Source organism: Salvelinus alpinus, chromosome 12 (assembly GCF_045679555.1).
Source record: "Salvelinus alpinus chromosome 12, SLU_Salpinus.1, whole genome shotgun sequence".
NCBI classification, from domain to species: domain Eukaryota; kingdom Metazoa; phylum Chordata; class Actinopteri; order Salmoniformes; family Salmonidae; genus Salvelinus; species Salvelinus alpinus.
In genome coordinates this window covers 29,700,726-29,725,954 of record NC_092097.1, presented here as the reverse complement: position 1 = coordinate 29,725,954, position 25,229 = coordinate 29,700,726, and the positions used below count along the sequence as shown (strand labels likewise).

The window sequence follows — 25,229 nt, the reverse complement described above, 5'->3', positions numbered from 1 at the left end:
CTCATTTGGCTTTTTTTATTTTGTACTTTTCTAGTGGGTAACAGAAAAGTTTGTGTTAATAATACCTATGCATTTTAGGGTACATCTAACATTCTGTTTGTCCAGTGAGAGGATTCTTTGCCTTCTATTCCCCTTATTTTTTCCAAACGAGTAAACTAGGTTTCATACATCAGCAGGCCACCAGCTCCGGGAGGAAGTCTCGCGGGTCACGCATCCAAGGCTTTTGGCTCTTTGTGACGATGTATGAGCAAAATAAAATAAAACACAGGGCTGGGGGGAGTTAATAATATCGACTGAGAAGTCTTATGTCACTGAAGTAGCTTGGTGTGTGCATCAAAGTATCTCTTTTGTCATTATTTTTGCTTCAGTGCTTGTCCCTGAGCATCAGCGCTGCTCAGTTGGTATCCATGTGATCAGCTGCTTCAGCGGTGGCACCCCCCAGAGAGGCTGAGGGCGGAGGCTTGGCAGGGACGTCGCCCGCGTCTCTGAGTTGGTAAAATAGCACGTAGGCTGCTTTTGTCTGTGGAGGGGAGAGGTGTGGATAGTGTTACACTGCAGCAACACTGACAACACCAAAGGACAGGAAGTCAATGGGAGCTTTCATCACTGCTGACATTATTAATTAATAAACACTGGACACATGGAACAACAGACTGAGTATAACAAACATTAGGAACACATTTCTAATATTGAGATGTGTCAAGTTGGCTGGATGTCCATTGGGTGGTGGACCATTCTTGATACACACGGGAAACTGTTAACTTCTTATGGCAGGGGGCAGTATTGAGTAGCTTGGATGAATAAGGTCCCCAGAGTAAACTGCCCGCTCCTCAGTCCCAGTTGCTAATATATGCATATTATGAGTATATTTGGATAGAAAACACTCTGAAGTTTCTAAAACTGTTTGAATGATGTCTGAGTATAACATAACTCATATGGCAGGCTAAAACCTGAGAAAAAATCCAACCAGGAAGTGGGAAATCTGAGGTTGGTCAATTTTCAACTCAGCCCCTATTGCAGATACAGTGGGATATTGGTTATGTTGCACTTCCTAAGGCTTCCACTAGATGTCAACCGTCTTTAGAAAGTTGTTTGAGGCTTCTACTGTAAAGGGGGGCTGAATGAGAGGGGATTGAGTCAGAGGTCTGGCAGAGTGCCAGGAGCTGGTCACGCGCATTCACATGAGAGGTAGCTCCCGTTCCATTTGCTTTTTCTGAAGACAAAGGAATTCTCCGGTTGGAACATTATTGAAGATTTATGTTAAAAACATCCTAAAGATTGATTCTATACATCGTTTGACATGTTTCTACGGACTGTAACGGAACTTTTTGACATTTCATCTGCAACTAGTGACGCGCGTCGTGAGTTTTGATTTGTTTACCAAACGTGCTAACAAAAGTAGCTATTTGGACATAAATGATGGACAAATCAAACATTTGTGGAACTGGGATTCCTGGGAGTGCATTCTGATGAAGATCATCAAAGGTAAGTTAATATTTATTTCTGACTTCTGTTGACTGCACAATATGGCGGATATCTTTTTGTCTTGATTGGGCTCTGAGCGCCGACCTCAGATTATTGCATGGTTTGCTTTTTCTGTAAAGCTTTTTTGAAATCTGACACAGCGGTTGCATTAACTTGTTATGGCTGAAGGGGCAGTATTGAGTAGCTTGGATGAAAGGTGCACAGAGGTGCCCATATTAAATGACCTGCTCCTCATTCCCAGTTGCTAATATATGCATATTATTATTCATATATTGGATAGAAACCACTCTGAAGTTTCTAAAACTGTTTGAATTATGTCTGTGAGTATAACAGAACTCACATGGCAGGCAAAAACCTGAGAAGTTCTACTTCCTGTTTAAAACATTTCTGGGGGTGCCAATTTTCAACCAAGCTCTCATTGAAATCACAGACAGATATTGATGAGTTTTCACTTCCTACGGCTTCCACTAGATGTCAACAGTCAATAGAACTTTGTCTGATGAATCTAATGTGAAGGGGAGCCGAAGGAGACAGGAATGAGTAATCACTTCCACGGGCTGATCACGCATTCACCATGCGCCTTCACATGAGGAGGACCTCCGTTCCACCACTCTTCTGAAGTCAATTTAATTTTCCGGTTGGAACGTTATTCAAGATGTATGTGAAGGAGAAGTGGATCTAAAATGTTATGTATAAATAACACTTGTATCTTTGATCAACGTTTATTATGAGTATTTCTGGAAATTTATGTGGCTCTCTGCAAAATCACCGGATGTTTTTGGAACTACTGAACATAACGCGCCAATGTATACTGAGATTTTTATATAAATATGAACTTTACCGAACAAAACATACATGTATTGTGTAACATGAAGTCCTATGAGTGTCATCTGATGAAGATAATTAAAGGTTAGTGATTCATTTTATCTCTATTTCTGCTTTTTGTGACTTCTGTCTTTGGCTGGAAAAATGGCTGTGTTTTTCTGTGATTTGGCGGTGACCTAACAATTGTGTGGTGCTTTCGCTGTAAAGCCTTTTTTGAAATCGGACACTGTGGTGGGATTAACAACAAGATTACCTTTAAAATGGTATAAGATACTTGTATGTTTGAGGAATTTTAATTATGAGATTTCTGTTTGAATTTGGCGCACTGCACTTTTACTGGCTGTTGTCATATCGATCCCGTTAGCCATAAGATGTTTTAAGCATGAAAAACCCAGCAGAATTGCAGCTCTTGAAAAACCGGTGTGCCAGGCACCTACTACCACACCCTGTTCCTCTTTCGATGGCATTGAGGAGTACACCACATCAGTCATTGGCTTTATCAATAAGTGCATCGAGGACGTCGTCCCCACAGAGACTGTACGTACATACCCCAACCAGAAGCCATGGATTACAGGCAACATTCGCACTGAGCTAAAGGGTAGAGCTGCCGCTTTCAAGGTGCGAGACTCTAATCCGGAAGCATATAAGAAATCCTGCTATGCCCTCCGACGAACCATCAAACAGGCAAAGAATCAATACAGGGCTAAGATTGAATCGTACTACACCGGCTCTGACGCTCGTCTTATGTGGCAGGGCTTGCAAACTATTACAGACTACAAAGAGAAGCACAGTCGCGAGCTGCCCAGTGACACGAGCCTACCAGACAAGCTAAATAACTTCTATGCATGCTTCGAGGCAAGTAACACTGAAACATGCATGAGAGCATTAGCTGTTCCGGCTGACTGTGTGATTACGCTCTCCGTAGCTGACGTGAGTAAGACCTTTAAACAGGTCAACATACACAAGGCTGCAGGGCCAGACGGATTACCAGGACACGTGCTCCGGGCATGTGCTGACCAACTGGCAGGTGTCTGTTTCAGTATGATAGGTTGGATAAAAGAATAAAGACAGACACCAATGTCAAGTTCAACAGCCTTGTTAAGCATTGTACAAATCCCTACGCCTGGAGTCTGGGGAACAGTCCAGCTAGTCGATTACCTATCAACTAGACTCCGTAACAGTGTCTTCACTGACATTTTCAACATGTCCCTGATTGAGTCTGTAATACCAACCTGTTTCAAAGCAGACCACCATAGTCCCTGTGCCCAAGAACACGAAGGCAACCTGCCTAAATCACTATAGACCTGTAGCACTCACATCCATGAAGTGCTTTGAAAGGCTGGTAATGGCTCACATCAACACTATTAACCCAGAAACCCTAGACCCACTCCAATTTGCATACCGCCCAAACAGATCCACAGATGATGCAATCTCTATTGCACTCCACACTGCCCTTTCCCACCTGGACAAAAGGAACACCTACGTGAGAATGCTATTCATTGACTACAGCTCAGCATTCAACACCATAGTGCCCTCAAAGCTCATCACTAAGCCAAGGATCCTGGGTCTAAACACCTCCCACTGCAACTGGATCCTGGACTTCCTGACGGGCCGCCCCCAGGTGGTGAGGGTAGGTAGCAACACATCTGCCACGCTGATCCTCAACACTGGAGCTCCTCAGGGGTGCGTGCTCAGTCTGCTCCTGTACTCCCTGTTCACCCACGACTGCATGGCCAGGCACGACTCCAATACCATCATTAAGTTTGCAGACGACAACAGTGGTAGGCCTGATCACCCACAATGACGAGACCGCCTATAGGGAGGAGGTCAGAGACCTGGCCGGTTGGTGCCAGAATAACAACCTATCCCTCAACGTAATCAAGACAAAGGAGATGATTGTGGACTACAGGTAAAGGAGGACCAAGCACGCCCCCATTCTCATCAACGGGGCTGTAGTGGAGCAGGTTGAGAGCTTCAAGTTCCTTGGTGTCTACATCACCAACAAACTAGAATGGTCCAAACACACCAAGACAGTCGTGAAGAGGGCACAGCAAAGCATATTCCCCCTCAGGAAACGTAATTTTTTTTGACATGGGTCCTCAGATCCTCAAAAGATTCTACAGCTGCAACATCAAGAGCATCCTGACTGGTTGCGTCACTGCCTGGTACGGCAACTGCTCGGCCTCTGACAGCAAGGCACTACAGAGGGTAGTGCGTACGGCCGAGTAAAATCACTGGGGCTAAGCTGCCTGCCATCCAGGACCTCTACACCAGGCGGTGTCAGAGGAAGGCCCTAAAAATTGTCAAAGACCCCAGCCACCCCAGTCATAGACTGTTCTCTCTACTACCGCATGCAAGTGGTACAGGAGTGCCAAGTCTAGGACAAAAAGGCTTCCCAACAGATTTTACTACCAAGCCATAAGACTCCTGAACAGGTAATCAAATGGCTACCCGGACTATTTGCATTGTCTGCCCCCCAACAACCCCTCTTTTATGCTGCTGCTACTCTGTTTATCATATATCCATAGTCACTTTAACTATACATTAAACTATCCCAACCAACCAGTGACCCTGCACATTGGCTAACCGGGCTATCTGCATGGTGTCCCGCCACCCACCACCTGCCAAACCACTCTTTTATGCTACTGCTACTCTCTGGTTATCATATATGCAGTCACTTTAACCATATCTACATGTACATACTACCTCAATTAGCACGACTAACCGGTGCCTGTATATAGCCTCGCTACTGTTTATTTTTAACTGTCTTTTTATTTCTTTACATACCTATTGTTCACCTAATACCTTTTATTTTTTTAATTGCACTGTTGGTTGGAGCCTGTAAGTAAGGTCTACACCTGTTGTATTCGGCACACTTGGCAAATAAACTTTGATTAATTTGATTTGATTCAAAGGCACTTAAATATTTTGTCTTACCCATTCGCCCTCAATGGCACACTTACACAACCCATGCCTCAAGGCTTAAAAAAACTTTCTTTAACCTGTCTCCTCCCCTTCATCTACACTGATTAAAGTGGATTTAACAAGTGACATCAATAAGGGAACATAGCTTTCACCTGTATTTACTTGGGCAGTCTGTCATGGAAAGAGAAGCTGTTCTTAATGTTTTGTATACTCAGTGTATAGCTTTCAAACGGGTAATAACGAGTCCCACATCATAGAAATGTATATACATAATCACATTTTCTAAAAAGCCATATACAGAGTTCGACATGAAAGTAAGGGTTGAGGTGGCTCACTCACCACAATCTGATCCTCTGAGGCAGCTGAGACACTGCTGTCATCAAAGTAATGCCACTTCCCATCAGCTTTGTTCTTGCCGTAGGCTGTGTCTGCAGGTACAAGATATTGGAGGAACATTATAAAACTATGGTCATGGCGGACTAAAGTTGAGCTAGGATGAATATCTGATGAACTGGTTTCCACTAGCAGGCCTGGTTAGTCACCAAACAAGAGCTTGGCTAAAACAAACGAAAAGGTTTGAGCATATCGAAATTGACATCAAAGTTGACACTACATGAGTAAGTGGGAACCAACAGTCCAATTAAATACTGCTGATTATAAGCTCAGTTTCCTTAGAGAAAAGGCATAAGCCTTAACCTTATCTGTTAACATACATTCTGCATAGTTGACCTGCTTCAGGTTACCAGGTACTAAAACAAATACCTATGTTAGCAGATAGTAGTATTCAAATAACAGGAACAGAGTGAATATAAAAAGAACAATGGATTCCGATCACCTGCAGTTAAACCTCCCTTTCAGCAAACTGTTCTCTGTTTTCCCAGCAGTGCAGAACTCAAATTTAGGTTATTTTCGATTTAAAAAAAACTAAAAACATTTAATTCATTTTTTTCTTTCTATGAGTTCAATGCACAATTTCTCCAGAGATAAATCAGATCAAGTCCAAACTGTGCGATGTAGTATGGCGTTGTAGTTTCCAACAGGCCAATATTCTACATAGTTTAGCGCAGAAAACATGGTAATTAACCACAATGACCATAATCCATTGCGCGCCTACTTGTTCGTCTGTGGACAGACACAGAGGGAGAGAAGAGACAGAACACATGCGATCGAGAGGGGTAGAAAGCAGTTGCTTTGCGAGGCATCTACCTGGAGATACATTATCTAAGTGATCAATAGATGGTATTCATAAAAGTATGCCTTATTTACTTTGAAGAACTAATAAAATGGTGATTTTTCTCAGGCAGCAGCTCTATAGAGATGAGGCGACTTGGAATTAAATAAAGTCATCAAATAAAATAAATGTAAAATACACAACTGAAATAGAATGTGATAAAATGATGGTTAATAAGTGATAAACAGTAATGGGCAGTCACTACCACCATGGGACTTTTATTAGTTGTTTTATTCTGTGTTACAGCACTTAAATGCACTATGCATTATGTGGGTTAATGTTGAACAAAAATTGAAACAGAAATCCGTGATTTTTTTAAATAATCGAATCTGAACCGACCTCAAAAAGCACTAATCGCTCAGCACTATTTCCCAGGTAAACAGTGATTTGAAATGTAACAAAGTGAGAGCTGATTGTGTCATTAATGTGGGTGGGGTAGGGTGTGTGTACTGTGTATCTCATTATCTAGGTCTGCAATAAGGATGGACCTGACCAGGGTGTTGCTAGCAGAGGCAAACATTACTCACAGTGGCCTCCTCCCATTCCTCCATAGTGGTTGGAGACTGCTATGAGGTCATAAACATAGGGGCCGGCCTTGGGGTCGCACACAAACTCAGACATGTTCAGGTCCCTGTGTGGAGAGAGAAGACATGTCATCAGCAAAACCTGCCTTTTATACCCATAGACAATAACTGACAGCTAGAAACATAAGCACAGGGCTGTACAGAAAGCCATGTTTTATTATATCAAATGTGATTCATATTGGACATGTCATCAGCACTGAACCCAGTGTGGGGGGGATGATGGTCAGCCAGTACTACAGCTGATATGATGGTGAGAGGGGTGAGGTACAACAGATGGCTCTGTCGGTCTCAAACCTCCTCAGTAAGCATGAGTCAAGTTCTTGGACGCAGCAGTGGTTGTCTATGTCAGCAACATTTAGTTCTACTTCTTGCTGGATAATGTGACTCAGTAGAGGTCAGTGAACACAGGGAGGCTCCCAGGCATTCAGCGAGACAACCTCCACACAGGTTGCTTTTATACCACGGCACAGCATTCCACTGGCTTCATGTCACCACCTTGGGAATAACTTGGGTATTCTGCTAATGGAAAATACATAAAAAAAAAAAACTGGTTTAGTTGAAAGGGCTTTTTTGTGATTGTGAAATTTCCTTGTGAGCAGTTATTACCGGATGTAATTATAACCATATATGCTCTTTGTCTGTTGGAGTGTGACGTCAATTTCCCTGACAGTTTAGACACACTTCACAAATATGTGACCATGATTTCCTCAAAATGGACAAAGACCTTTTTCTGACATATCTAGCAAACCAGTACTCTCTAATGTAAAAACTGTCAATACCGTGGGTCCATAAAAGTTGACTACAAAATCAAAAGGATGCTTTCATAATTTCACCTCTCAAAGTACAAAGAATAAAGAGCATGTCCCATCTTAATGTGAATAATTCATGAAAAAGAGTGGTTTAAAAATCAACAAATTATCACTGAATCTAAAACAAACAAATGTTTTACTATCTGGTCCAAAGAACAGAAAATACAAGAGAGACTATATAGGTGTCCATTTTGATAATATACCTGTTGATCCAGCCAATACAACACACATTCTTGGTGTTTTGATTAATGAATTGTCTTGGAAACACAAAGACAACCTCCAAGATCAGCAAAAATGCAGGGATACTTGGCAAAATTAGATATCTCATAAACAGAAGCACTTCTGTCTCTTCCTGTTCATCAGTTACTTAACATTATATGGGCCAGCACACCATACCAAACTACTATCAATCTGTCACCTGCAGAAACACTCTGTAAGAATAATAACATCTGCCGGTTTTAGAGACCATTCTAGGGATGGGCATTTTACCTTTTTTGACTGTTCGAGTACGGGGCAGATTTTTTTATCTGCGTACTTGGAAAAAAACTAAAACACGTATAACAGAATAAAATAGTGCGAAGTGATTCGGATCTCGGGTCTGGAATAGTTTTTCTCAAAGAGTGATCATTTGAAACGGCAAGTTAAAAGACATTTGTCAGGGTTACAAACCAAAATCTGTCTTCTTTTCGATATACAGACATTCAGTTGAGTTTATTATGCCTGTTCCTTGGTATTTCTAAATAGATGAATAATTCTACATTGAACACTGCATGGGAATGAATTATGGCCAGGACATCTGCTTGGTGAGTAGGCCCAGGCTTAATGATTCTGATGAAAATATGCTCAGTCTTTATCAAACTAATGTTTTTAATTATTTTTATTGTGGAACCTTTATTTTTAGGGGGGGTGCAATTATTCCAAAACTGATACAATCATAATTCATCCCCATGTTGGAACACATATTTCCCTACTTCAGTCAACCAGTCCATTTTGAATTTGTGATAAAACTGTCATAATTTAGCAAGGAATGTAGCTTGTGTATCCCATCAGTTAGATACATTTTTGTAGGCATTTATTTCTGTAAGCGCACACAGCACGCATGTGTAGGCAGCATTCGGAACACGATTGAGTGAGTCGGACATGGAGGGGAAAGTGAATTTACTTTTTGTTGTGTCCTGCAAACACACATGTACAAATAGGACACTAGAGTCAAAGCAAATTAAAGTTGTCTTCAAGACAACATTGACCAAATAGGTTCAGTATTTTTTATTTTTTTATTTTTAATATCTGGTAAAAATTGAGTTTTGACTTAGTTCGAATACTCGATTACTTATGCCCCTCCCTAGACCATACTGCACATGACTTTAAAAAAATGAGAACTCCTGAATATTTATAAAATTAATTCTTAAAAGTTGCTCCATTTTTATTTTACAGCTCTTTAAAATCAGTTTTACCCTCTTTCTTCTAATTCACCACCACATATAAATTCAATAAGTACTCAACAAGAAACAGACAACATCTACGTCACACACATTCAAGAACAACCAATTCTGAATTACCTACAGAGGCTCTATGATCCGGCACTCACTCCCAACTGATTTTGCCAAGCTGTCCCTGTCATTGTTTGAAAAAAACTCTAAAAGAGGCACCTACTGTACATCACAGTTCTACATCCCCAGTAGCTGGACTTTTACTGTTATAAACTCTTTCTATGTGTGCAAATAAACTAAACTAAAAGAGGACACGTATCTGTCAGAACAGTTCCACCTCTTGGCATAGTGCTGTCTGTACCTGACAGGGAAGTCCACCACAGTGTCCAGCTTGTCCCTCCAGCAGCGGTTGTAGGAGAAACGCTTTAGGTGGACCACCAGGATGCGAGGCAACGACCACAAGTCAAACTTCTTTGTGGCTTGTTGGTGTTTCTTACAGGTGGGGCAATACCTGTTAGGACAAGGTGAGGCATCGTTGATATCAGTGAAACAGACAAAAACACACAAAACAACAAAGTAGTGGTTTCAATGATTTAGTGAGTAGAGTAATGAAGGCCTGTTTCTCTTGCGCCTGGTCTCACCATGGGTCATGCTCTCCTAGCGTCTCCATGGTGGTGAAGAGCTCCATGCATTCCCTCAGAGCCACTGTGGCTTTCTTCTTCTGGGCCTGCAGCATGCTCTCGTGCTTCTCATAGGCCTACAGTATACACAGAGGATAGAGGACTGAGTCACACAGACAGATACACACTGTATAGACATAGACTGGCATCCAAATTTTGACATTAATAAAAGGGCTTTAGGTCAACCTATTCAAGTCAACTGAAACTGTACTGACCTCTGCTTCCTGATCGTCGTAACACAGTTTCTTTGTGTCCGAGTCCCAGTCAATCGCCACTGTGGAATGTGCTATGAAGGAGATTAGGTTTGGTCAGCCCTCTACACACATCGAAAGCCGGTTTTCTAATGGCAACTCAACCAACATATTTTAACCACCTGACCTTAACTAAAAACATTGCGAAAAAAGTTTAAAACATTTATTTCAAGACATTTTCTCCTCTTGTAACTGGTCAAAACACTGAAAAGCCAGAGGCGAGACTGAATACTAACTATTGAGTTTGAGGAAGTTTCCGTCACATGGCAGTGGACTGATGTTGGCCGTTCCGTAGGAGTTGACCATGCTGAAGGAGAAGAGTTTGGTCGGGGTGCTGGAGCACTGTTTGGTTTTAGGGCCATTCTCCAGGTCTGAGGCTTCCTCTTCCTCCCCCGACTGTCCGTTCTCTGGCTCCGGGCTCACCTGGTGATCCATGGCCTCCTCCTCACCTGGAACCAACACACACACACGTCTGAAATCCCAATATCGGATTCACACAAGCCATGTCAGCCTGTGGCAATGAAGTATTGCACTTCTACATGAATGCAAAACTAAAATGTGCTTAGTACACAATTTATCATGGGATAATAAAGAAACCAATAGGTGTACAAGATGTAAATAACTGTGCTGCCTTTACTGCTGCTGGAGCACTCTAATCCATGTTGTTGCTTACCCTCACACACACCATTCCCGTTGGACCTGTTGGAGGTCCCGGAGTGGTTGCTGCCGTTGCTGGAGCTGCAGGACGCTCCTTCTGACAGGGGGCTACCACTCCCTGCAGTGTTGTGATTGGAGGATGTTGCGGAGCACTCAGCTGCCAGGCTGCAGCTGGCCGAGGAGGCAGAGGCGTTCGCCCTCCCCTCACCGGTGGAGCTCTGAGCGCGATTCACATAGCGCCTGGAACGGGAAAACAGTGGGTAAATATCGCAAGTTAACCTTTTGCCATGTGCTATTCCCACATTTAGCACACTAAGTACATGTTCAATATCTCATGTCTATGTGCTGCATACCGTACATATGAGCAGAAGTGGAAACAAAAGCAGGCCCACAGACAGACAGCGTACCCACCCGATCCTCTCCAGCACCTTCTCGTAGAGCATGTCAGCGGCCAGGTTCTGCCGGGGAACAGTGATGAGGAGGGGCTGGCCGAACAGCATGGTACCCGTGGAGCCGCCTGTGTGTTTGGAGTGGCGCTCTCTGAAGTACACAGGCAGGTTCATCCTCTCCCTGTCCTCCTCCGCCACCTCATACCTGGACCACAAACATGGAGAATGATACAGTAGCACACTTAGGGTGTTCCTTTTTTATGATTTTAACACATTTTGTATCTGTGGTGGATACTGTACAGTGCCTCCAGAAAGTATTCATACCTCTAGACTTATTCCACATTTTGTTGTGTTACAGCCTGAATCCAAAATGGATAAAAACACATTTTCCTCACCCATCTACACACCATACCCCAAAATGACAAAGCACAAATGTTTTGAAAAAATTTGGCAAATTTATTGAAAATGAAATACAGAAATATCTAATTTACTTAAGTATTCACACCTCTGAGTTATTACATGTTAGAATCATATTTGGCAGCGATACCCAGAAAGACTAAAAGCTTTCCACACCTGAATTGTAATAAATATGCACATTATTATTTTTTTTAGCTCTTCAAGGTCTGTCAAGTTAGTTTTTGCTAGACAGACATTTTAAAGTCTTGCCATAGATTTAAGTTAAAACTGTAACTAGGCCACTCAGGAACATGCAATGTCGTCTTGGTAAACAACTCCAGCATATATTTGGCCTTGTGTTTTAGGTTACCGTCGTGCGGAAAGGTGAATTTGTCTCCCAGTTTTCCTCTAGGATTTTGCCTCTGCTTAGCTCTATTCCGTTTCTTTTTATCATAAAGAACTTCCTGACAAGCATACCCATAACATGATGCAGCCACCACCATGCCTGAAAATATAAAAGAGAGTGGTATGCTGTTGTGTATTCAGGCCATCAAGTTAATTTCTTTGCCACATTTTTTACAGTTTTACTTTAGTGCATTATTGAAAACACTTCCTTCTTTTCACACTGTAATTTAGGTTAGTTTTGTGGAGTAATTAAAATGTTGATCCATCCTCAGTTTTCTCCTAATCATAGCCATTCAACTCTGTAACTGTTTTAATTGGCCTCATGGTGAAATCCTTGAGGGGTTTCCTTCCTCTCCGGCAACGAAGTTAGGAAGGACACCTGTATCTTTGTAGTGACTGGGTGTATTGACACACTATCCAAAGCGTAATTAATAACTTCACCATGCTCAAAGGGATATTCAATGTCTGCTTTTTTTACCCATCTACCAATAGGTGACCTTCTTTGTGAGGCATTGGAAAACCTCCTTGGTCTTTGTGGTTGAAATTCACTGCTCGACTGAGGGACCTTACAGACAATTGTATGTGTGGGGTACAGAGATGAGGCAGTCATTCAAAAGTCACGTTAAACACTATTATTGCTCACACAATGAGTCCATGCAAATTTTTACTCCTGAACTTATTTTGGCTTGCCATAACAAAGGGGTTGAATAATTATTCACTCAAGACATTTCAGCATTTAATTAATTTGTAAACATATCTAAAAACAAAATTCCACATTGACATTATTGGGTATTATCTGTGTAGCCCTTAGCGACACATCTCAATTTAATCATTTTTAAATTCAGGCTGTAACAACAAAACGTTAAAAGGTCAAGGGGTGTGAATACTTTAAAGGCACTGTAAGTGGTTATTCTGTAAACTAATTTCCCTGGGACAATAAAGATACTGTTTGACGTCTGCTCATACCCAACCACTGTTCAATATGTTATCTTCCAGTGCAAGATTAGAGACCAGGCTTACACAAATATGTCATCTTTCTCCATGATTTGGTTAAGTCCGTCGTCTCGTCTGTAGATCTTGTGGAACCGGTGATTGTAAACATCAGCCACCACCATCTAGGAAGACAGGAGGGTGCATTTATGGTTTCCTCTCAACTGGAGTCCCTTTATCAGACCCGTCAGTGGCACAAAATGTTATCCTCACAATTGAAAAAAAGGCTACAAAGCATTAACTAATTGTAACCTAATCTACACATTTACTGGCCGATAGGGTTGGGTGGTATCCACATTTTCATACCGTTTCTGTACTATACTGGGGTATACAGTATTACCAGAAGCTATCTTTTTTTTTTTTGGTTGTGAATTTCTTTAGTTTGGGCACCAGTCTTTAGCTAACGTTCCATTCCTTGCCACTCCATGCCATTGCCAAAGAGACTGGCATTTCGGCAATCACAACATTCAATATGCAGCTGGATATACGGCAGAGTTGCTCATTGGTTGTTAGAAATAACATTAATATTTTCCATGGCAACATGTGGAACCTTAAAAATATAATTAGAATTATAACAATGTCAAAAACAAATATTTAGCTGTTAGATAGGCAAGACGTTGTATTTTGAGGCTTTAAATCAATGCAAATAGGTTTTGTGGTTGGAATTGCAATATGTATTTAGATTGTTCGTAAATTCAATCTGGAGTGCTAGAGTGCGCTCTGGGCGTTTGTAAATTTAAGAGTGTTGTCAGATTGTCCATTCGTAAATTCAGAGTGTTTCGCTCTCGGAGCGTTCAGAGCGCACACTGGATGCTCTGGCCGAGGAGAAGGGTTGATAGGGTTGATTGAGAGTTCTGACCCCACAAAGAGAGTCAAGCACCCAAGCTAACTAGCTAATGTTGGCTAGCTACTTCCAAACACCTCACTCTGCCAATTTTACTTGCCCTAGCAGAGCTGGTTAAGCCGTTTTCATGTTATCCATAGCATTGGGGACTGTAGCTGTGGTGCTGCCAACAATTTCATTACGTTTTTTTGCCAACGTTTACTGACACCGGCCATATTCAACAGGTGTTGAGCGTTCGTAAATTCATCAGTTATTCTGCACTCTGACAACTCAGACGAGTGCTCTGAAATCGGAGTAGATAGCCAGAGTGAATTTACGAAAGCACCCTTAGTTTCAGAATTTAGACGTGCTGTGTGGACAAACAAAACACGGTTGCTTAGCAAACCTGATACCTCTGTTCTGTGGAGTAAAAAAAAAAGAAGAAGTGATATAGTCCAAATATTTGGATAATCATTGTGATTGGAGAATAGCTGAGGGTTATCGAATCAGGATCAACTCCTCTGATCTCCTCGAGCTCATTAATGATAGAAGATATTTGAAGATGGTAGAAAGGCCAGTCTCTGTTCGCTAAAGAGACTGGTACTCAGGCTAGAATGTCTCTGCTGTAACCAAGAAGCTTGATCTTGACACGTGGATGCCCCAACTCCCCCTATTTTTATTTTTTTACTGTATTGAAATTTCAAAATATATGCCATAGTATCGCCAAGCCTACTGACCGATAGTTTTAATCCTATCAAGTCACAACAAAAATGTCATCATGAGCACACAACCATAAAGGATGTGTGCAAATGCCAGGCAGGAACTGTAAAAAGAGGGTCTAAAAGTACAATGGCCTTTATTCAGCTAGCAGCACATAAAGGGTAAAGCTCTCACATTCTCAGCAGGTATTCCAGAAAGCCGGGACAAGGCGCTGCACAGGTCTGTCACTAAGCCAAGCTTGGGGACCACCACTCGGTACTGGAGATGAGAAAAAAAAGAGATGCAGAGGAAGAGAAGGATGGAGACAAATATTTTGACTTAAGACACATAGATGGTATGACCTCCGTCGGTGAACCGCGGTCCACTCTGAAATCGAAGGCGTCACGGCAGTATGTACAAAGACCACTCTGTTTCTAGGTCCCCATTAAAAAACTGGTCTGGTTTTGAGAACCACCTCAATGATTCAATGAGTATACGCAAATATCTTATTTATTTTGCAGACCTCATCACGAAAACAGAAACACAATAGGGGCACCTCAGAACATTAACCATACACTAACATTATATTTTAATGAAATTCAACTAGCCCAGGTTTAAACTAATGCATGTTTTGTCTGAGGCTTGCTTAAGAATATTATTATGAAATGTACACTACCGTTCAAAAGTTTGGGGTCACTTAGAAACTATATTGTTGGAGAGAATATGAAACCCTTTCTTCTAAAAATGAAGGACTTTGCTAGATGGTCAAATATATACATTTCATTATGGGGTAAAATGTACTCTATTAACATGATGCTGGCACCTGTAATATATTATCCTCTACCTCATCTCCCTATATATATATCCCAGATTATTACATTGAAGATATTTACAGGCATGTTCTAGATTTTCTTTGGCGTAACTCAGCAGTTTAGGTATAAAACATATATTTTTTTTATATAAGTCAGTCTTCCACCAAAAAAGGTGGACCTGGTCTCCATAACTTCAGGAAGTACTACTGGGCTATCAATGTCAAACATATCAGTATTTGGTTGCCATGTTGGAAGGGAGGGGCTAAACCAGGCTGGTACCAGATTTTGACCTGGCTTGGAATTTTTGGCAAAGTAAGACCACAACTGAACAATCACCCCACTGTTACAAACACTAGAACCTTGTGGGGTAAGATAAAAAGGGACCTTTATAAATCTCCTCTGTGGCACAAAAAGATTATCCTAATTGGATGTAATACATTTTTGAGGTACAGAATAAATGATCTGTTAGATCTATTTGATGAGCATTCTAAGCAACTCTTAAGCTTCACCCAAATTACAGAGAAATATAAACTGCCACATAATGAATATTGGAGACACCTCCAGCTACGAAGGTAATTGTCAAAATGGTTGGGAAGCACCCTTACCTGTCCCATAGCCAGCCCGAAAAAATAAATAATTTATAATCTGCTACAGGAGCAATTGTCTGATCCTTTAAATAAGGCTAAAGTACAAATGGGCAAAATATTTGGCTCTACATATATCCCACGAAGAGTGGAAATCATGCTTGTCTAATTTGAATACTATGTATAAAGAAATGGTAAACACATCTCTTCAATTGGACTCCACAGAGTTAATTCCAGAAGACCGATGTTGGAGATGTAAAGGTGATGATGCCTCTAATACACATATACTCTGGTCATGTCCAGTGCTAAGAGATTGGTGGAATAATATACAAGTTGATTGAGGTTATTAAGAAAGTTCCTGATCACAGTAAAACTGTATATGTTAGTCCTCATCTTCAGCTGTTGAGCCTATGTTTTCACTTCCTTTGAAAAGAGATGGCTTATCCTGGCCATCACAACAGCTAAGCGCTTACTCTTAAGGCATTGGAAGAAACAAGATCCCCCTCCCTTTGATGAACGGGCCAGTACCATAGCACAGCTGGCTAGCTATGAGAGAGTTTCTTACTCGCTTCTGGATAAACTACTTTGAATATACTTGGGGCCCCTTTCATTGCTTGATCAAATGGACCTTAACAGGTGAACTGTATCTAAAGTCAGTATATAATGGGGTATAGCAGTGGTGCTATTATTTATTATCTATTAGTTCTCTCTTGTTTTTGGTGTGTGATATCATTGTCTGGTTTTATATTACTCTGTCTTGTTTTTTTCGTTGTTGTGAAATCCTTAAATAAAAAAAGATTGTTATAATGACAGTGTAACTACATTGAGGGGGAAATGCAGCACCCATCCAGTGTGTGTGTGTGTGTGTGTATATGTATGTTACCTGCGTGGGTCTGGACTGGGGGTCGATGCGGACCAAGAACACCTCCATAGTGCGGTCCTTCTTCATGGGCAGAGGGAGTGTGAGGTAGCAGAATGGGTCAAAAGTCACAGAGATCTTGGCACACTCTGGACACACCAGAGTGGATTTGAACAGGCCATGGAATATGTCCACGATGACTGAGTCATTGCGCAGGCGATGATTAGTCCATGCTTCCTTAGCTACAATCTGTCATTAGGAAAAACATATTTTTTTTAAAGAGATTTGTAGAGAGGTTATCACAAACATAATAGGACTTAATGACAATGCTATGGGAAATCCTCCTTTCTAGCATCACCAAGATTGTGTGTATGTGTACCTCGTCTGGCCGCCCCCCTGCATCTTGTAGGGCCAGGTAAGGCTTCTTTTTAACGCGGTTCAGGTCTTCGTGGAGCCCGTCCATCAGGAAGGCCAGCAACTCCTGAGAGTCCTGCTGCTGGTACCCTGAAAACTGGGGGGCGAAGCGACCCACTTGGGTCTGAGATAGAGGGGGAACACAGGGTGGAGGTTAGCAGACTGTGCAGCTTGTTAATCACACGTGTTAAAGTAATTATGATGCTCATTGCTGTCTGCAATGAGTTGGTAAATTAGTAACTGACTATAGGATAAATCTACTGGTAACTGACTGAATTGGAAAATCTACTGGTCAAAAATAGGATGAGGAAGGTGCACTACATTGCAGTAACCTATAGAAATTCAGTCTCATATATCAATGGTGATGCTCACTTTAAAGGTGCGGGGAGCCACATAGCTGCTGCGGCTAAGCCACATCTGCTTGACCAGGTCTGCATAGGCCTCTGCGATCTCCCCCCTCATTCCTAATGGATTTTCCCGGTTGATCTCCGCCTCATACTGGTCATCCAGGAAGTACTCAGTGAGAGGGCACGCGTTGCTCAGACACTGCAACAAAACAGTGAGGTGAATAAGGGGGAAATATACAGTTCAAACTTTGTTTGGTGTGTGTGTGTGAGTCAAAGAGCCTGTCTAAGCCTGAGTCTGTGGCCTGTTCTTCCACACCATCAACTGATTTAGAGAGGTAAGTACAGCTCGGTCTTAGACAAGGGATAATTGGATGTCTTAGACAAGGTAAATATGCTCTATAGCAAGACATATCCTGAAACTTAAATTAATAGCCAGGCGCTCATTTGCTTAAATCACTCATCCCAATGGGAGCTTATTAGAGACCGGCTTCTATTTGAGCCAGGCGCTCATTTGCATAGTTAACTGAAGAACTGTAATATCCTATGCTTCACGGAGTCGTGGCTGAACGAGGACACGGTTAACATAAATCTAGCTGGTTTTTGTATGCATCGGCAGGACAGAATGGCAGCTTCTCGTAAACTCGAGGGCATGTGTCTCTTTGTTAACAACAGCTGATGTGCAATCTCTAATAATAAGGAAGTCTTGAAGTTCTGCTTGCCTGCTCACACCAACTCATTCAAGGGTTTGTCTTTACATTTACCATTTTCTACATTGTAGAATAATAGTGAAGACAAACTATAAAATAACACATATGGAATCATGTAGTAACCAAAAAAGTTAAAAAAACAAATCAAAATATATTTTATATGAGATTCTTCAATGTAGCCACCGTTTGCCTTGACAGCTTTGCACACTCTTGGCATTCTCTCAACCAGCTTCATGAGGTAGTCACCTGGAGTACATTTCAATTAACAGGTGTGCCTTGTTAAAAGATAATTTGTGGAATTTCTTTCCTTCTGAATGCGTTTGAGCCAATCAGTTGTGTTGTGACAAGGTAGAAGTGATATACAGAAGACAGCCCTATTTGGTAAAAGACCAAGTCCATATTATGGCAAGAACAGCTCAAATAAGCAAAGATAGTCACTGTGTACCTGTTTCTCGTGTGACTATTTATATATTTTTTATTAATCTTTAAATCTGCATTGTTGGAAATGAACCTGTAAGTAAGCACTTCACTGTTAGTCTACGAAGCATGAGACATTTCTTTCTTTCCTGCATTAAATGTGTTAGCATTTACCCACTGTCAGGTTTCGGGGGTGGTGTCTTTACTCCCGAAGACGTTTACTGTTTTTGTGCTTGCCAGTTAGCTAGCCGTTCTCAGCTGTCAGCAGTTTCTTACTGGAGATAATAACGGATGATTGCCATAATTTTTGTGTCATTACGGAATTATTTAATGTAACAAAACAAACATTAAACCAAGTAAACAATTCACGGTAAACTCGTAAACAATTCATTTAGACTGGTGTTTATTTATTTGATAAAGGCTTTTATTTGCTAAATTGCGTGCCATTGCCCAGCTATTAAAAAAAGGCACAGGCGGCTATGGACTGAGTTTAATTTAGTTTTACAGTACCCAATATTTGCTGTGGAGTCCATATGAATTCTTTGTGCAGTATATGCTAATGTGAGTTTGCACACAGACCTTGTGTGTGTGTGTGTGTGTGTGGTACCTGGAGAGCGGAGTTCATGAAACAGGTGTTGCCTAGGTTACTGAGACCACAGAGGCCAGGTTGGGATGGTGACTCTCTGTAGTTGTATGAGGAGCTGCATGAATTATAACCTCCCAATCTGTAGAAACAGTAAGGGTGAGTCCAGTGTTTAACAGGTCAAACATCAATGGATTGTACAAATATTCCAAAACATACACTATCGGTCAAAAGTTTTAGAACACCTACTCATTCGAGGCTTTTATTTTTTACTATTTTCTACATTGTGGAATAATAGTGAAGACATCAAAACTATGAAATAACACATGGATTCATGTAGTAACCCCCCAAAAAGTGTTAAACAAATCAAAATATATTTTATATTTGAGACTCTTCAAAATAGCCACCCTTTGTCTTGCGGACAGCTTTGCACACTCCTGGCATTCTCTCAACCAGCTTCACCTGGAATGCATTTCAATTTAAAAAGATTTTTTGTGCAATTTCTTTCCTTCTTAATGCGTTTGACCCAATCAGTTGTGTTGTGACAAGGAAGATAGCCCTATACAGAAGATAGCCCAATTTGGTAAAAGACCAAGTCCATATTATGGCAAGAACAGCTCAAAAAAAAGAAATAAACAACAGTCCATCATCACCTTAAGACATGAAGGTCAGTCAATACGGAACATTTCAAGAACTTTGAAAGTTTCTTCAAGTACAGTCACAAAAACAATCAAGCGCAATGAAACTGGCTCTCATGAGGACCGCCACAGGAATGGAAGACCCAGAGTTACCTCTGCAGGAGAGGATAAGTTCATTACAGTTACCAGCCTCAGAAATTGAAGCCTAAATAAATGCTTCAGAGTGCAGGCAACAGACACATGTCAACATCAAATGTTCAGAGAAGACTGCGTGAATTAGGCCTTCATGGTCGAATTGCTGCAAAGAAACCACAACTAAAGGACACCAATAAGAAGAAGAGATTTGCTTGTGCCAAGAAACACAAACAATGGAAATTAGACCGGTGGAAATGTGTCCTTTGGTCTGATGAGTCCAAATTTGCGATTTTTGGTTCCAACCGCTGTGTCTTTGTGAGATAAAGAGTAGGTGAATGGATGATCTCCGCATGTGTAGTTCCCACCGTGAAGAATGGAGGAGGTGTGATGGTGCTTTGCTGGTGACACTGTTGGTGACTTATTTGGAATTCAAGGCACACATAACCAGCATGGCTACCACAGCATTCTGCAGCGATACACCATCAAATCTGGTTTGTGCTTAGTGGGACTATAATTTGTTTTTCAACAGGACAATGACCCAAAACACACCTCCAGGCTGTGTAAGGGATATTTGACCTAGAAGGAGAGTCATGGAGTGCTGCATCAGATGACCTGGCCTCCACAATCACCCGACCTCAACCCAACTGAGATGGGTTGGGATGAGTCGGACCGCAGAGTGAAGGAAAAGCAGCCAACAAGTGCTCAGCATATATGTGGGAACTCCAAGACTGTTGGAAAATCCTTCCAGGTGAAGCTGGCTGAGAGAATGCCAAGAGTGTGCAAAGCTGTCATCAAGGCAAAGGGGGGCTATTTGAAGAATCTCAAATATAAAATATGGTTACTACATGATTCCATGTGTTATTTCATACAATGTAGAAAATAGTAAAAAATAAAGAAAAACCCTTGAATGAGTAGGTGTTCTAAAACTTTTCACCGGTAGAGTAAATGGGACTCCATTGACTTGGTCTGACTGGCTAGTGATATCCCATTGACTGCATATTGTGGCATAGTGATAAAAACACAGTTTGCTTGCCTATTGCCAGAGGAGGTGCTGTTGTTCAGTGTATAGCCAGAGTTGCTGCTGCTGTCCCCATTTGTTACTGTTGAGGAGATGGTTGCCGACGAGTTGGAAGAGAGCTTTGGAGAGGTAGTGAAATTCCTGGATGTAGCCGTACTGGATCTGAATAACATGAACATAGACTTACTGGAAAAGTTTCAGACACATTATTTGATATATACTATTTTCTGTACTCAAACATTAGGGTTGGCGGTATCCAGACGCTCATATCGTTTTCCTCTCATCCCAGGAATTACGGTATTACCGCCTTAGAACACAAGGGGGCACCTGAAATGCTAAAAAGCCCATTGGATGTCTTTTACCAGAACGCTAACAAAGTTAGCACAAAAGCTAATTTCCATGGAGGCTGCTAGCTAAATATGCTTACAAGAGCAAACTAAAATAAACAAATGGCAAAGACAGGCAATCCAGCTCTGAATGTAATTTTGGACATTTATTTTACACATTTACAAATGTGAACGAGAGAGACTGTGTGGGGAGCAGTCAGGCCGAGAACAGAGAAAAAAAACACACAGAAAACCAAGATGGCATCACCAGCTGTACAGATAACCCATCCAAAAGGGCGTTGACTTCTGAAACATGGCAGAAAGCTAGCACAATTTGATGCCCCGTCACCTTATTAATTAAGTCACTTACTTTGATAACTAGCAAGTTAAACTTAAGGGAATTCTGTGTTTTTTCCACGAGGGAAAAAATATAAAGTGTATAAGAAATATATTGCGGCATTTTGTAAACATATATCTAAAATGCTTCTAATTGTAATTTCTGCTCAGCATCAGACAAATTTTGTGCTTCCGTTACACTTCTCCACTCAGAAGAAAATTCACGAATGGGCATTGTATTAGCAGACAGCGCTCCTCTGACTGATGTGTTGTTTGGTGTAGTCAGCCTACTTTTCTCTGTCAGCAAAACATTAGGAAATGTAGTCCGCTACATTCTTTCTAATATAAAACATTGGAAATATGATGGTCATGCATAGTTTTTGCAAAAAATACCTTATTTTTTGGGTGGCTGCCAGCCAAATACTGTTGCGCTTCGGTTGTCATCTGATGAAAATGAAGCTACTATCTGCCAAATGTGTTGCCCTAAAGTATTTTCTGCAAAGGAAAACTATAGTTGCGCATACCTGATTAGACTATTGAAGTAAATAAAACACTTTCTCTATAAATAGCAACCCCTGTCAATACACAGCTGGACTCACCTGCTCCCACTTTCTCCCATTGTGCTATTTACAAACAAACAAACATGACTGGCTCAACTGTTCTGGGGAACTATGGCAAGCTTCATGTAAATGTAAAATAATGTGACAGGTAAAATAAAGAACGTGATCTGCTTTATCTCCTAACATATTGCACAAGTTGACTACAGGTATTTACTTCAAAAGTAGCTACAAATATTAACACTTCAAAGAAGGTTTTTCAATACCGTTGAAACTATCTTGTGGCTATTACCAAATACCCTGGTATACAGTATACCGCCCAAGCCTACCAGACAGAGAAAATAGTAAATGTGACAATTTTAGCCATTTTAGTCAACAAGTAGGGTTGCAAAGCTACCGGTAATTTACTAAAGTTACGGGAATCTTCTGTAATTTTTGTAATAAACAGAAAATCTATGACAATCTATCGAAATTTATACTTTTATTTTTTTTATTTTTATGTATTCATATATAGTTTTCATTTTTTTGTCTGATATTTTCCATGAGTTTCTAGTAGACGGTATTTAGTATGGTTCAAGAGAAAATAGCCTAATAATTAAATTATCAACAATGGCATTATTTTCAATAAAATCTGCAACTATTTACTTTTCACACCTGTCACCAGTTTGAGGCCAAAACATTGAAAACAAATACATATTGACATTGTAAAAACAATGTGTGGTAAAAAAAAAAGAGGATATTTTCATGCTGAAACCCCCATATTAAAACACCAATGAGTTTCACTATGTTGATGGTTTATATTTAGGATAATGTTTACAGCTTGGTCATTCTATTCTTTTTTATTTAAATCTTCATTATTTCTTAAATTTTACATGTAATAAGGCTAAAGATAATATTACAGACCCCTGTGATAATCTGAAGTACCCAAAACGTCCACTAGACATCTTGTGCTAGATAACATAAAATCCTTGAAATATAACAAAATTCTAGTAGTTTACTGATGAACTTCGAAAGATCCAGTAATATAGTGTCGCTTTGCAACCTTAGTCAAAGTCCTAGAATAGAGGATGGGTAACCATATAACGATAGACTTACTTTGGATGGGAGGCTTGTCTGGGCCACGTGCCGTCCTCGTTCTTGCATTCAATCACGAGCACCTGTGTGGGCATCACACCAGTGAGAGCCGTGCTGAACCCAGCTGATTTCAACAACTGTGTCATAACATACTCAAATATCAGAGTTAATCGCTGCTGGATAATGTAACAGAGAACAAAACAACCTCTTGGTGCAATTTCAACTGTTGGGAGGAAAAACTGATGCAGGGTTCGTACACAGTGGCAAGTCAAATTTAAGGATTTAAGTACTTTTTCAAGCACTAATATTAATTTCAAAGACCATCAATTTGTAATAGTTCCTATTATGCAATTGTTTCTAGTCGCCACCAGATGTCAGTATGTCGCCACAAACTCATGAAAAATTATAACAACTTACTATTAATCACTACCTTACAAGTTCTACTCAATAATACGTGTTTCACTACATACATGAGTGTTAAGTCAGTACTGATGATGTTGTAATTTGAGTAGTGACGAGCAGAGTTTTGGGACATGCCTACGGGTGAACACATTTCCTATTCCTACACAATTCCAGCTTAATGACTATTGTATTTTCATTGGGAATTTGGAAAAATACTACATAAACGCTATGAAAAACAATCTTGCTTCAGACTGGTAGCTTTAATGTAGCTGGTCAGGAGCAGGGCGGGTGGGCTGTATGAGGAAAATGGCATGTGAACAGCCACCAGAACAGCAGGAGCACGGCTGCTGCTTGATAAAGCGGAATGTCGCGGGCGCCCTTTGAATGAGGCAAAAAAGCTCTGTAGAGAAAAAGTACAATGTCACAATGTAGAACTGGTGCCTACGCAAGATGCAGCGCTGTGTCATTCCACCTTCAGGGCTGATTCACCTATGCTCGCAAAGTCTGACGCATTTTTTGCACCTTACACGGTGTGGGTTGGTTGGGTCCAGTGACGTAGTGGTAAAAAAAAGGTGTAAACTATCCTGAACTAAAGTATAAAAAGCAACATGTAAAGTGTTTGTTCCATGTTTCATAAACTGAAGAAAAAAAAGGTCCCAGAAATTTCCCATAGGCGCAAAAGGCAGAATTGAATGTACATTTGACCGGCATTTTAGCTATGATGTGACGTTTGGGGGCACATAGTCAGTCAGTTATTTGCCTGCCTGACTGAGTGGCAGTGGAATGAGCCTGGCAAGCAGAGCGTGAAAAACACCTGAGGAAATCAAATTTGGCAGTCTGCCTGGAAATGTATTCGTAAAACCAATACATTTTCCTAATATTTTTCAGATTAGATGATTTTCTGTTCTCCTCTCATTTGAATTCAAGTACTTTTAAAGTGTCAAGGTATTCCAGTATTTTAATTTCAAAGTGCCAAATTCAAGTACTTTAAGCACCTCAAGCGAACCCTGCTCATGAGATTATAAGTGACGACACCATTGCAGCTTCCCCTCAAAAAATATTCACGTGTGCGGTGTGTCTAATGAAGAAAGTGCCAGTGGGCAAAGGGTCTAGTTCTAGCTGTGTGTGGCCTAGTAGTGAGTGAGCGGATTTGGGTGTTGGGGTGGAGACAGTACTCTACCTGGCCCTGGAAGAGACCAGCATCCTGTACGGTGCTGTCTGGCTTGTTCAGCTGCTCGTACGTGTTGCTCATGTACTTGTTCCACAGTCGAGTCTCCTTCCCCGTTGGGATCTCAAATAGTGACCGCATCTCCTTCTCTATGGTGTCTGGACAGGGCACACACAATATTTAGTTAATTAAAAAAGTCAGAAGTGGCTGATGATGATATATCTAGTTAGTTCACACGTCAGTTTGCTCTCTGGCTCACAGTACAGTACTGTT

General features: G+C 41.0%; 1 protein-coding gene across 1 annotated transcript in view; it reads right to left on the bottom strand.

Moving 5' to 3' along the window:
• The window catches only part of LOC139535847 (ubiquitin carboxyl-terminal hydrolase 4-like), a 32,808-nt gene continuing 7,579 nt past the window's right edge, over window positions 1-25,229 (bottom strand). Inside the window, exons 5-22 of the mRNA XM_071335687.1 lie at window positions 24,969-25,114; window positions 23,408-23,469; window positions 21,109-21,255; window positions 19,327-19,444; window positions 17,621-17,794; window positions 17,214-17,372; window positions 16,859-17,083; window positions 14,775-14,858; window positions 13,088-13,182; window positions 11,289-11,471; window positions 10,894-11,117; window positions 10,457-10,669; window positions 10,185-10,255; window positions 9,931-10,046; window positions 9,651-9,800; window positions 6,994-7,097; window positions 5,575-5,663; window positions 1-520 (exon numbers count right to left, since the gene is read on the bottom strand). Coding sequence (XP_071191788.1) covers window positions 395-520; window positions 5,575-5,663; window positions 6,994-7,097; window positions 9,651-9,800; window positions 9,931-10,046; window positions 10,185-10,255; window positions 10,457-10,669; window positions 10,894-11,117; window positions 11,289-11,471; window positions 13,088-13,182; window positions 14,775-14,858; window positions 16,859-17,083; window positions 17,214-17,372; window positions 17,621-17,794; window positions 19,327-19,444; window positions 21,109-21,255; window positions 23,408-23,469; window positions 24,969-25,114 — 2,486 coding nt within the window. The 3' untranslated portion in view covers window positions 1-394. The remainder of the gene's footprint in view (window positions 521-5,574; window positions 5,664-6,993; window positions 7,098-9,650; window positions 9,801-9,930; window positions 10,047-10,184; window positions 10,256-10,456; window positions 10,670-10,893; window positions 11,118-11,288; window positions 11,472-13,087; window positions 13,183-14,774; window positions 14,859-16,858; window positions 17,084-17,213; window positions 17,373-17,620; window positions 17,795-19,326; window positions 19,445-21,108; window positions 21,256-23,407; window positions 23,470-24,968; window positions 25,115-25,229) is intronic.